We start from the raw sequence: 12786 nt of genomic DNA on the forward strand, positions 1-12786 counted from the left end.
GTGACGAGTTTTATCTCCTTATTCTATTAAAGCGTTTGCATGGAAGCACTCAGTGTTTATTATTAGATATAAACTGATTTTAATACACGGAGAGGGAAAGTTCTTATCTCTCAAGTGGGAATTTATTCGGCGTAAGTTTATAGCAATGCCATTTGAATATGTTGTTATTTATTATAGCTATGCTATAAAAACCTAACTATGCATTCAGTATGTTCATTAGTACTTATGGTAGAAACAGCAAAAAACTCCTAGAGTAACAGTTTCAAAAGCTAAAGTTAACAGCTTCAGCTTTATCTGGGTTCTTTTTTAAAGTGATTCCATGTTTAAAATTATATTTTCAGTACCAATAAAATATGCTTTTTAAAAAAATATATATTTAATTTTTTTAAACCACTGAACTGCAGATGGTTCCTCCAATACTGCAGGTTGCTAAGATACCAGGAAGTCAGGAGAACCTAGAAAGGTAGTTCTGTTCATGAAGGTTCCTGCATTTCAGACTGAAACACTCAGAAAAAGAAGTGATTTCAATCGTTTCATCTGCTGTTCAAGTTGTTTCAGCAGTAAAATCAACTCTGTATGTGAGGTCATTATTCAATTTATTCTGCAGATTTCAAACCACTGGTGGAAAAAAAAATGCTTTTTTTTTTTAAACATTTCAATTTAACAGTGAACGACTTGATCAGAGACGTAAAACAGAATTTTATCAGCTTAATTAGTTGGTGCTTTTCGTGATCAACATTCCAGACAAAAGGAGCTGAAACGACAGTGGAATCAAGGATCTTTCACAGCTGCATCATCACGTTGGTGTGAAACCGAGTCAGACTTGTTCATATTACACCTCCCAAAAATTTTCATAGCCCTTGAAATTTTATTGATATTGCACAACTTCACAAGAAATGTTATCTCAAGGCATTTCCCAGTTTTAGATATGCTGAACAACAAAATGCATATAGGCTTCCTTTTTTTTTTTTTTTTTTTGCAAATACGTTATGTTCTACAAAAAAAAAAAAAGTCCTCTAAAACTAAACTGTGAATCCAGTTCAATGTAAAAAGGATTCAAGTGTAAAGGTTCAGGCAAAATACGAAAAGGTTCAAGGAGTGATACTTTAATAAGGGAGTGTAGAGTCTAAACTCAAACTCTGAGTGGTCCTGCGGTGAAACAGCAATTAGCCAAGAAAATGTACATTTTCTCAATATTCCGTTTGAGCTGCCACCGTCACAAAACTGACCTACTTAACGGTACATTTCAACGGGAACGTGTAAAAAAGAATATCTTGATTTAACACCAAAGACACCTCGCTACTGTGAATATAAATAAAAGACACAAAATAGCATTTTGTGTTTAAATAAAAATAATCACTTGGCTTATTTGCTACCGTCTTTTTTTGTTTGTTTTTGTTTTTGTTTTTCTAAGCCTGTGTAAACAAAGCAAGAGCTACAAGACAGAAATCGGGCAGGAGCAGCAGAGGCTCCTGCAGGCCGGCATCCAGCCAGCAGGTTAAGAAGAGATGCCCGCTGAGAGTCAACAGTGACGCAGAGCCTCTGAGCTGCTGCAAATTTGATGCCAGAGGCTCTTTTTTTTATACCATCAGCTGCTGGATGGGTGCCCCTAATCTATTATATTCACCTCCTCTGGTGCGTCGCAGCTACCCCTTGTAAATGTGTCTCACTTTAATTTATTTTGCGACGGTTACAATAGCTAAGCAAAGTGGGAAAAGATGACTCTGGGATTTTTGTTGTCTTTTTTTAAGTGAGAGAACATATTTGTTTTTGTTGATTTAATGCAGGGGTCTCAAACTCCAGTCCTCGAGGACCGCAGTCCTGTAACTTTTAGATGTGCCTCTGCTGCAGCACCTGAGTAGAATAATTAGGTCATTAAGGCTCTGGAGAACTGATCTACACAAGGAGGAGGAAATGAAGACATTTCACTCCAGTGTTTTGTACCTGTAGCACATCTAAAAACTGCAGGACACTGGCCCTCAAGGCCTGGAGTTTGAGACCCCTTGTTTAATGAGTCTGCTCATAACCCCATTAATTGCGAATCCTGTCCTTTTTTACTGTAATTCAACCTTTAAGGCGTTTTACAGAATTTTTTTTGTTCTTTTCTCAACTTAATTTTTCTCAATGATTATTTTGGCTGTAAACCTTTGCAGAAACTTTTCTTTTCGGAGCCAACTTTAGTTTTTTTTTTGGTTCTTCTTCTCCTACTACTAGCATTTGCATCAGCTAATTGGACACAATGCTGCCCCCTGCATGTCTGTTGAACAAACAGACGAAGTAAATGGATGTAAAGCCGTTGTCTCTGGATGAGAATGTGGACCAGAAGCCGCACAGTGACCGTCTCAATGCAGGAAAGATACCAGAATGTACACTGCTCACACACCTGAAAGCTGTGAACGCACACAAACACACACAAACAGACAAGCTTGGCAAGTAGTTAGAAACAAAAGCACATTCAAATAGACACATACACAGCAGAAAAAGTTGGCATGCATCTGTGGTGAAATGCAAGCACACACACACATAAACACAGAGCGACAGAACAAAGCCCTCCAAACATCTGTTCTCCCCCAGCAGCCTGACCTGACTAGCTGAGTAAATCTCAGTGCGGCGCCGTCTCCCCCTCTGGGGACAATGTTTGCTGGCATCCAGGCCTCAAGTGAGCCTGGACAAATGAATGATGCTGAGCTGCGGGATAGAGATTTAATCTTGGGGCTTTTCAGCGTGCCACTCTGGGTAAATAGGCTGCAGGATGTAGCCCGAGTCGGCCTGCAGAGGAAACTGAAGGTTAAAGTAACTTGTCTGCGACACTTTCAATTGGCATAATGGTGGCTCCCATCCCATGGTGGAGTGGAACAGGGCGCTAGAGGCTGCAACAAACGTGCCGGATTAATTATTCAGGTGAGAAAGTAAAGCAATTTGGACAACTGGTGCAAACGTAGAATGAAACTGGCTTTTAATGCAGCAGATTGAGAAGTACCGCTTCTTACTTCCTCACTGAGGAGGTTTGAACGTTCTTTTAGCGCTTTGTGTCAAGTAAGCTAATCTATGTCGTTGCATCAACAGCTGCGTTTCCATTGACCATAAAAAGGCGCAAATTGACATTACAAAGATAAATTTACTTAATGGAAACACTTGTGCCTGTGACGATAACAAATTGTTCCAGAAGTTATCGTGATAAACGATGACATTGCTGTTTTTCGAGTAATATAATGGTAATGGCATGATAATCCAAATATCAAGAAACTTTAAGTCCTAATGAACATTAAACACTGGAACTGGAAGACATTTTACATATCCAAAATAAATAAAACAGAAACAACAAATAAAATTAATTATGAAGTCTCTGTAAAGAATGTTGTCCATCAAAAGAAAAAGGGGCTGATTGAGACCAGAGCACCAGATTGAGGACTTTTATCATCCAGTTTTTGGTAGAGAGTAAAGAGAAAACGGGAAACCATGCAAATGGAGATGATTGAGTTAACTTTGAATTATGTGATTCCTTTTATTTCTAATGGCGGCTGGCTTAGAAACACTACACTTCCAAAATAAAAAATAAAAAAGCTATTTTTATAAAGTTTTTGCTCTAGGCTGAGGTAGTTTTTCAGCCGTATCAAAATTTCTGCATTTCACAGAAGTGCATTGGAAATGCTCCCCTCCCACCCCGCACACTGTCCAACAACATGGTTAAGAAATATGTAAAAAGCACATTATTTATAAAAGCAGCTTTAATACTTTCAATATATATAACATTGAGATGCAACAGCTCAACACAAAGGTGACAATAAGGGGAAACTATATAAAAAATCAAACAGACTGAAGAGGAAACCAAAAGGAGAAAGAAAGATGGATGCCGTACTGTTAGCCAAAAAACTCTCTTCACCTTAATCTGCTTATGATTATCTGCCTGTTTCTTCTATTTTATTCATTATCCTGTTTATTTCACCCAGAAAAGCTTAGGGACAACAGCAAAGACAGGGGAAAAAACCCTTTATTTGAAAGTTTACCGCACTGAAAACATCATCTTGTAAAGTTAATCATTCAGTTAATAACGAGTGACAGGGAATGCAGCGATCTACGGTCTGAGGTGACATTTTATTTCATACTCTTTAAACGAAGGTTCAACAAAGCAGCAGAATGGGAGACCGGATTCAGCGGGGAGGACAGGCTGGAGACTCTTCACACTTTGGGAAGCTAAGAAAGTGTCCAGGACATTTGCCCCATCAAATCCTGTCAGAACACATTCTGAATTAAAATGTACATGTGCAGCCTGGGACATCAGAGGTTTAGAGGATCAAGATTTTGACAACAGTGATGTGGCGGCGTCCCTGGTGGGGCTCTCACTCTGCAAAGTGGCTGCCAGCTTCTGCAGACGGCTATATACACACACACACACACACACACACATATACATATAGCTTTGACACAGTCTATCAGAAACACCAGAGGAACAGGTGACACTTTCGTGAATCATCCTCCCAACATGTTTCAAGCAGATGGTGATGAATATCAGAAAGGAACGCCATAATGGTAAGAATGAAAGCCCAGAGGAAATCAGACTGAGCAGCTAATCTCTGTTTTGCCTGAAGAACTGTTTGGAAAAACCCGATCAGGCATTTGGGCAAAATGTCAGAGAGTAAGATTCAGCTTAATAAATAATAAGCTAAATTATTAATTAATGGTTACCGTGAACATACAAAAGCCACTGTTTATTAAAGCTGCAGTTTGTAACTTCTATTAAAAAAATAATTTTCTTACATATTTGTTAAAATTATCATTATGTTGTGAGAGTCTAATGTGAGAAAGATAATTTGTGAGCTGGTTCACCACAATGTAGCCTGTCATGAAGGCTAAGGCTAGTTAGCATAGCAACCAATGACTGCAGAGAAACAGTTTTCCTGTAATTGTTTAGTGTATAAAACATGAGGATGATTGACAGCACTAAGACCCTCCTCCTGATTCTGATTGGTTGTTTTTGACTGGGAGTGAAGCATTTTTGCAGACACAATAGTAGCACTTAGAGGAGGTGGAGGGTTTGATTTTTTTTTTCTTCTTTTCTCTTTTGCACGGATTACCTCTCTTCTACCGCACTGTCACAACTTGGTGACGGTTTTTTGACACAGGGAAAAGAACATGTTAAAGTTACATACTGCAGCTTTAAGTCCTCTAACATTAAATTTAATTTGCTTTATTGTAAAATAATCAAAGAATCAAGTTTACAGCCATTTGGAATGCAAAGATTTTTTGACATTATATGAATCTAAAATGATTTGCTAAATGTTTCTAAATGTAATTAACAAGCCAAAACAGAGATGAAAAAGTATTTTTCTGACATTTTAACTTATGAAATGATGAAACCTAGAGCTCAGAGTGTAGTTAATTACAGCAGACCAAAAAACTAAAAAACTCTGATAACTACATTTATCCTTATGTACGTTCGCAGGGATAAGAAAAAAACATTTGGCGGTTACAAGGGTAAATAATTTCAAATTATGTTGTATCTGTTATGGTTTTGGATTGTTATATTTTTGTTTAGTAATTTATATAAGAAGTGAGGTGTGTTGGGATTTTTTTTATATAAATCATTGTGATTTAATAGTTTAGTTGGCAGGACAGGCATAAATATAAACCTTGTACCTTTCCGGTCAATTTGTTTTAATTGTCGCAGTGTTTTGAAGTGCTGATAACTGACAATAAGACTGACTGAATAAATTAAAAAAATCAATTAAATATGCTTCCATTGTGGAATAATTATGAATTCATATATAAGTAATGTTTCCATTTGATGTCCTGAAATCATTTCCCATTTAATAGATTCTTAACTGAACTTAACTGCATCCCTTGACTCAGTTTTTTTATATATAAAACAGCAGATTCTCGTGGAACGGTGACTAAAAAGGCTCTCATTTAAGCTACATGCTTCCCTGCAATCACTTTCAAGACATTCCCAAGCCGCTGCTCTCAGCAAAACATCAACAAAATCATGTAAATGAAAGAAAGGCTGTGCTGGGATCTCTGCAAGTCGTTCAGTCAGGAAGAACGTTTGCTTTCTTTTCTCTCTTTTATCGCATGAACTTTTTCTGAGTAGCAAACAACAAGGACAAGTCTGAGCCTCTGCATGAATGAAGACCACTTTTACTGATGGATGTGCAATTACACATTTTAAAAAAAAGTTTTTTAATCTACATTTTTTTTATCTAAGGTAGAATATGATGTCTGTTTGCATCCTAATCTAACATTTTGTTGTCAGATCCAGCAGCACTCTATCCTATTGGACATTCACAGTTTTTATTTTTTGAGGAAAGAGAGAGCATTTACTGATCACCTGACAGAATGTTTTAGTGTCGGCTATAGACAAATATGTTTCTATGTTCACAATCTTATCTTGTGTTTGCTATTTTAAGTAATAAATGTGGGTGCAGGCTTGTTTTTGCATTGTGAACTCTAGTCTAAAAGCAGCGTTCCTTTACGAACATGCAGCAGGTTTTCACAGGTTCAAGATGTCTTCAAAACGCCATAATACAATAAATCCAAATACTTCTCTCTGTTTGCTGGTGGAAAATGAAGGCTCTCAAAACTCATCCTAAGTGGGATTACACTGAGGAAACGGAGACCAATGAATGAAATGTAATAATTGGGAATTTAACTCGGAACCAGGACTCATCCTAACTAGTTAGAATGATACTTATTTCTGTATTGTTTCAACATTATTTGTTTGAGTTCACCAAAAACAACCAACGGGATAGACTTTATACAACCTGACCCGTTTTCTTTATGACGATTCATCAGGAAGAGCTTTTTGTTGTAATTGCTTTGATGGATTTCCCAAATCAAATCAAATTTCTCTTAACTGTTGGTTAAACCACATAAGCTTCAGTCCGTCGTGCATCATAGTAACAGTTTCTCATTCTTTCCAACAAGTTGCGAATCATTTAGGACAGACATCAGTTGCCTCCAGATAATTGTCTGCCATTTTCCTTCTTTCATATCAGTAAAAATGAACTATACATGCTGAATAGTCTTTCTGTCTAAAACTAATGATCCTCATTACAAACATGTTGAAATAGATCTCAAAATCTGTCACTTTTATGCGTTTCTTTGTCATTCTTAAAAGAAATTGTTTCTCTGTCTCACGTGAACCTCAGCTCTCACTAATTAATTTACCAGGTGTTTGTAGCTTTTTACCGTTGTAAGAAATTTGCACCAGCTGTCGTGCAAATGTTAATGGTGATGTGAGAAATGCAGCAAAGCGAGTGAAAAAAAACTTAATCGTCAAAGTCTGCAGATGTTCATGAACATGGGATCATTTCTCATGTCATTGATGCTTTTGTATTTATCATTTTTCACAATTTTCATTTGTTCAAATCACTTTAGTGTTGCTTCAGTAGTTCATGTAAAATGATTCTGAAACTACTTCTCTGTCTCTGTGGTTTTTTTCCACCGGCTTCATCAGTGACCAATCCGCGTGTGCAGTGAGGCTGATCTGAGCGACTACATCTCTGTGAATGAACAATAATTTGAGATCCTTTCTCTTTCCCGTATTGCTTTAAACCTGTGGCCTGCTTAATAATGTGGAACATCCTTCCTATGTAGCTTTCCTTTAATTGAGCTCATCAGACAAACTAATCAACCAGCTCTCTGAAATTAATTCTAGAGATTTTTGGGTTCATCCAACTTAACAGGAAGTTCTACACATACCAGGTGTTTTGTTGCCTTTTTGTATAAATATCTTTTAAGTAGGGTTTGTATACGATTTAGGTAAAAATAAGTTTTTTTGGTTTTGAAAATAACTATAGCTTGGACTTCTACTAGACCATTGTAGGATATTAATACTTTTATCAACCATTCAGATGTAGCATTTTTTTTACTTATTCATGCACCAAATTCTAAAATAGCTAAAAGACCGAACAATCTCTCCACCACTTTCATTTATAGTTGTTGTAAGCTGTTTACAGTATGATTTTTCTTTTTATTTATTTATTTATGCTTTTTTTTTTAAGACTAACGAATGTTGAATTGTAGTGATAACCAAATTAAGCAGCTTGGTAAGGTCGTATCTTAACATCTATTATAAGAATTGATCATTTTACAGAAGGAGCGTTATATTTACAAACCAAGAGTACACCAAGGGAGGCAGGGTGAGGCCAACAGTCATTAGTAAAATTGTAGGGAGCTCAAATAGAAGAAGATTAAATGGTCTTCTGGGAATGGAGGCAACACCTCATGTGCTCTAAGTGCAGGCGCGTAAATGCTTTCTCAGTATCACTGCATTAAACGCTGACTGCTTTTAGCTCGTGTGCAATTACCTACTGGATGACATGCTGTCCATCACACGAGTCCAACAAATGAGTTTGATTTAATCAAAGCGAAGAAGGCAGAGATGGAGGACGCATTAAATTACCAGATGTTTGCCACAGATGTATTAAATTTTTATCATCCATCAAACAAAAAAGAAGAAGGAAAAAGGCCCTTGTTATTATGGTGAGGATAATGCAGGCAGATTTTAGCATATGCAGTGATACCCCACAAAATAAAACCTCTTAAAGTTGGTATTACAGATGAGACTAAGATGTATTTTGAAATTAAGATGAGAATAAATAGGAACAACATAGAAGTACACTTTAGGGCTACTGCTATTTTTTATTTTATCTGTCTTGTAATCTTCTCTATGCAAACATATTTTTCGCATTAGCTAACTTTAGTAGCATTCAGTGTCATTATGCTGTGGCTGGTTTCAGTAGCTTTTCCTTCTAACGTGTTGCCGCTGCTCTCCCACTGCAAGCGGCACAGTTTAAAAATTAAAGCGTGTCCTATCGATGAACCTGGACTGTCTAATTACAAAGTCGGTAAATCTAACCTCTACTCTATGAATCCTCTCTGCCTGAGGGACGAATTTGGACGTCAGAACAACAGGATAAAACATGCAGCGACATTTTAGAGAAAGATGTCTGACGGTATTGTGTGGACAGATTATGACTGCAGGCTTTGGGTGGGAGGGGAAACCCCATCAGTTTATACTGTGTCTCCACTGATAAGTCCTGGGTGCACATATAAAAGAAGCCAATTCTCTTCAAGAACGAGTGTGAGACTTTGCATGGATACGCTGCTGCTGTTACTCAGATCTTTCTAGAAAAAGACGGCTCTGATAAAAAACCAGTTGTTAGAAATCAGCATATAGAAGTGATGTGACAGTTTGCGTGCGCATCAATCCTGAGTACAAATAAAACGAAAAGACAATTAAATTAATAGCAACTTTTTGAATGCTCTTACTCACCTTAAGTAAGTCAATTCTCACCAAATATAATTTTTCTCACTTGTTTGGCATTTTTTAAAACATTTTGGAGTGTTACACACTGATATCCATCCTTCCATCTATTGTCCATGTCCCTTATTCATATATGGAGCTGGTGCCTGTCTTTCCTGCTAATGGAAGTTGTAAGAAATTTCAATGTAACATTTAAGCTTCCATTTGACAACACTGGTGTAGATTGAAACAGTAGCCATGTTATCAGGCACCCAGTTTGCATCTGGCAGAAATGAAAACTGACGATTTTCTCAGGAAATATGTCTCTACACTGCAAAAACACAAAATCACACCAAGTGCTTCTGGCCTAGTTTCTACTACAAATACTAAAAAAAGACAAAAACAACTTACAGGAAACTTTTTAGCAAGAAATATGATCTTATTCTTACTCAGTAACTCCTTAATATTGATTGAAAAACTACTTGTCCCACTGGCAGATTATTACATTAATGACATTTTTCCCATAAGTGAATAATATGTCAATGGAACAAGCACTTTATCATTAATATTAAGGAATTATTGACTTAAAACAAGCTCCTATGTCTTGTTGAACAGGTAGTTGTAAGTTAGTTTTGTCTCATTTCAAGTGTTTGCAGTTTCGTCCTCATGTATCCTCCCAATATTTCAGAGGTTTTACCCAAGTGTCCTGCGTCCAACTTTAATCTGTAGCATGCTTGTTATTGAGCAGTGGAGACTCATGCATTGAGTTTGGATAGAGACCATGGCAGCTCACTATATTATTTATTTAATGGAAATATTGTATATGTTTCCCCCTGGTATGATTGCCATTTACAAAATCCACTGGGACTGAATCAGTGGATAATAACAGATTCTGATGGGAACCAGATAACTTTCTGAATAATGGTGAATTTTAGCTGCTTTTTTGGCTTTCTTTGCCTTTTTTCTGTGTCTTCTCTTCCCTTTGTTTAATATTTATTTCCTGTGTCATTCCAATTTATTACACATGACTTATTTATCAACTTTTATTTATTTATGTGTATATGTGCACTACTTGTGTTGTCATGGACATCTTCCTTGAATTTCATGCCCACGGACCAGTTAAAAATATATTTAGTTAAAAATGTTAACCTGCCAAATACTCATTTCCTATGGTTAAAAAAATAAATAAATCTACACTCAAAATATTTTGAGAAATTCTACTTTAGTTTCTCATGTAAATTTTCGGAACGATTTCATCCCTGCATCACTTTCTCTGTTGCTAAGCACCATATTCCCAGTTTTCTCACGATTGCCGTTTTGTAACGGAGATAAAGCTGAAGTCACTGTATGATGTATCTGTTGTGGTTTTTAACCGGGAGTGCGGTGGAAGCTTTGTGTGCCCTTATGAGTGCAGCTCTATGGAGCGACTGGGCTTTCGTGGTAAACCTACAAACCGTCATGTTTTATTCAGGATCAGCCACAAACAGCAGCTCTGTTCGCAAGCGCTACACGCCTCCTCGTCTTTTCCACAATCTGTTTCCTTTCTTGCTCTTTCTACCTTCCCCCCCCGACCCGCCAGGTCACTTACTCGGTCATCTTACTCCGTGGCGGTTTTAAAGGATAATCAATAAAAGAAACAGACCTCCATTCTGGTTGCACAAAACACTATAAGTGATGACAGCCGGGAGTGAAAATAATCTAAGGTCAGGAGCTAAAAACGTAAAGTTTACAAAACTGTTCTTGCTGCAGTGAGAAAACCTGAGACAATGTGTTGGTTTTTAAAAAAAATTTTTTATTCTGCCTAGCTTCAGCGAGAAGTTTTAGATGTTAGTGGTAAAAATTTTACAATTTTGTCCTCGTGCAGCTCCACAGATCCGGTTTTGTCGTTGTGTTTATTTGTATTGGAACCTTTTAAAGTCTCTTGAGCTTTCATGTTCCTGCTATTCTCTCTTAAGCAGCTTCGACGTGAGATAAAAGATTGACTGCATCACACATTCTGATCTTTCCTTTGTCTTCTAGTCCCAACCACCAGGGGGATAGTTGCTGTTCATTCTTCTGTCACCCTGACATGACATGTCTCGTGTTTCTTCAGAAATGTTTACTTTGGGCTTTTAAGTATTTATGCATTTGAACTTTACAAGGGGGTGCTGAGGTGGTATAGCAAAAAAAAACCACCACTGAATGTCATATGGTGATTTTTCTCAATCTAAATCAGTTCACATATGCTCAAATATATCCACAAAAATTATTCATACCCCTCTTAGTTCTGGATATAAAATTGCTTTCATTCAACCAAGAATGCATTTTTTGATTGGAAATCTTTGAGGCACCGTTTGAGATATTTCCTTCTTGCTGCTTCTTCATAAATGGTGATATAAAACTCATCTTACCGTGGACATGGACACTGGTATCTAAGTATGTATGTGAGGCTTGGACCTTGGTGTTTCCTCTTTCTTGTTGTTGTTGTTTAATGTCTTTACCATGTTGTTTTCATCACAGGGAGCGGTTTGGTACGGATGAATGAAACTTGGATATTCCAGATGTATAATGATCCTAAAACACCTTAAATTGGTTCGGGAATAAAGGAGGAGCAATAAAAGAACTTTAACTTTCTGCAAGCCAACAAAATGAATAGGCTGTGCTTAAAATCTGCAAATATCCAGTAAGAATTATCCTGAAACCTTATAGTAGCTACAAAAGCACAATCTTTCTCTTGCGTGTGAATGTTCCTTCAACATATGAACATGTTCGTATAACATTGTATCTATTGGAGTAGAAAAAATCTCATAGTTTCAACTCAGACTAAATTCTTGCTTTAAAAACGCGCTAAAGCGTGTTGTTGTATCATCCATGGCGGCGCCATCCATGGCTGCTTCAGCTCTAAGTCTTGTACTATCACACCATCCTGAAAAGAGCAGACACATTATTTTGTCACCTTTCTAAAATAACGGCCTAAGTCATTTTTTACTAAAAGGGATTTTTGCGACAACAAAAAAAAGAAGTTTTGGGCAAAGAAACAACTTAAACCATTATTTTACGAAGGTGACGATTTAAAGCTTGAAATCAACGTGACATTGAAGTTTAGGATAAGTGTAAGTAAATATCTAAGCAGCTGTGTGTGTTTACGGTTCCTCTGTCTCCTGTTTCAGTCGTGCAGCATATAAAGCGGAGAGACATCATCCTGAAGAGGGAGTTGGGTGAAGGGGCGTTCGGTAAAGTCTTCTTGGCAGAGTGTTACAACCTCAGCCCCACCAAGGACAAGATGCTGGTGGCTGTCAAGGTACATCTTCACTACTTGGTTATCTGTGTGTGTGTGTGTGTGTGTGTGTGTGTGTTGGAGTGAAAAAATATGTCCAATGTTGCTATGGTGTCCAAAGAGTTAACACAACCTGATTATTTCATGACAATTTGTTGCTGTCACCCAGAAATGTTGCATCTTCAAAAATTGAACTTTTCTCAGTGTAAATTCACAGTTAAGCCAAATGGTCTTTTCTATACTTTTCATTTGTTGGACATTAATGTAGCCACAGACAGATATGACA

At 37.2% G+C, this 12786-nt stretch overlaps 1 protein-coding gene across 4 annotated transcripts in view; it reads left to right on the forward strand.

Annotated features, from left to right (window-relative positions):
- ntrk3b (neurotrophic tyrosine kinase, receptor, type 3b) overlaps positions 1-12786 on the forward strand; it is a 272404-nt gene that overhangs the window by 222709 nt on the left and 36909 nt on the right. For all 4 annotated transcript variants that reach the window (XM_044106543.1, XM_044106552.1, XM_044106561.1 and 1 more), the window contains one exon: positions 12394-12524. In XM_044106543.1, coding sequence (XP_043962478.1) covers positions 12394-12524 — 131 coding nt within the window. The remainder of the gene's footprint in view (positions 1-12393; positions 12525-12786) is intronic.

The sequence above is a fragment of the Gambusia affinis genome, linkage group LG02, assembly GCF_019740435.1.
Source record: "Gambusia affinis linkage group LG02, SWU_Gaff_1.0, whole genome shotgun sequence".
In the NCBI taxonomy this organism is placed as follows: Eukaryota; Metazoa; Chordata; class Actinopteri; order Cyprinodontiformes; family Poeciliidae; genus Gambusia; species Gambusia affinis.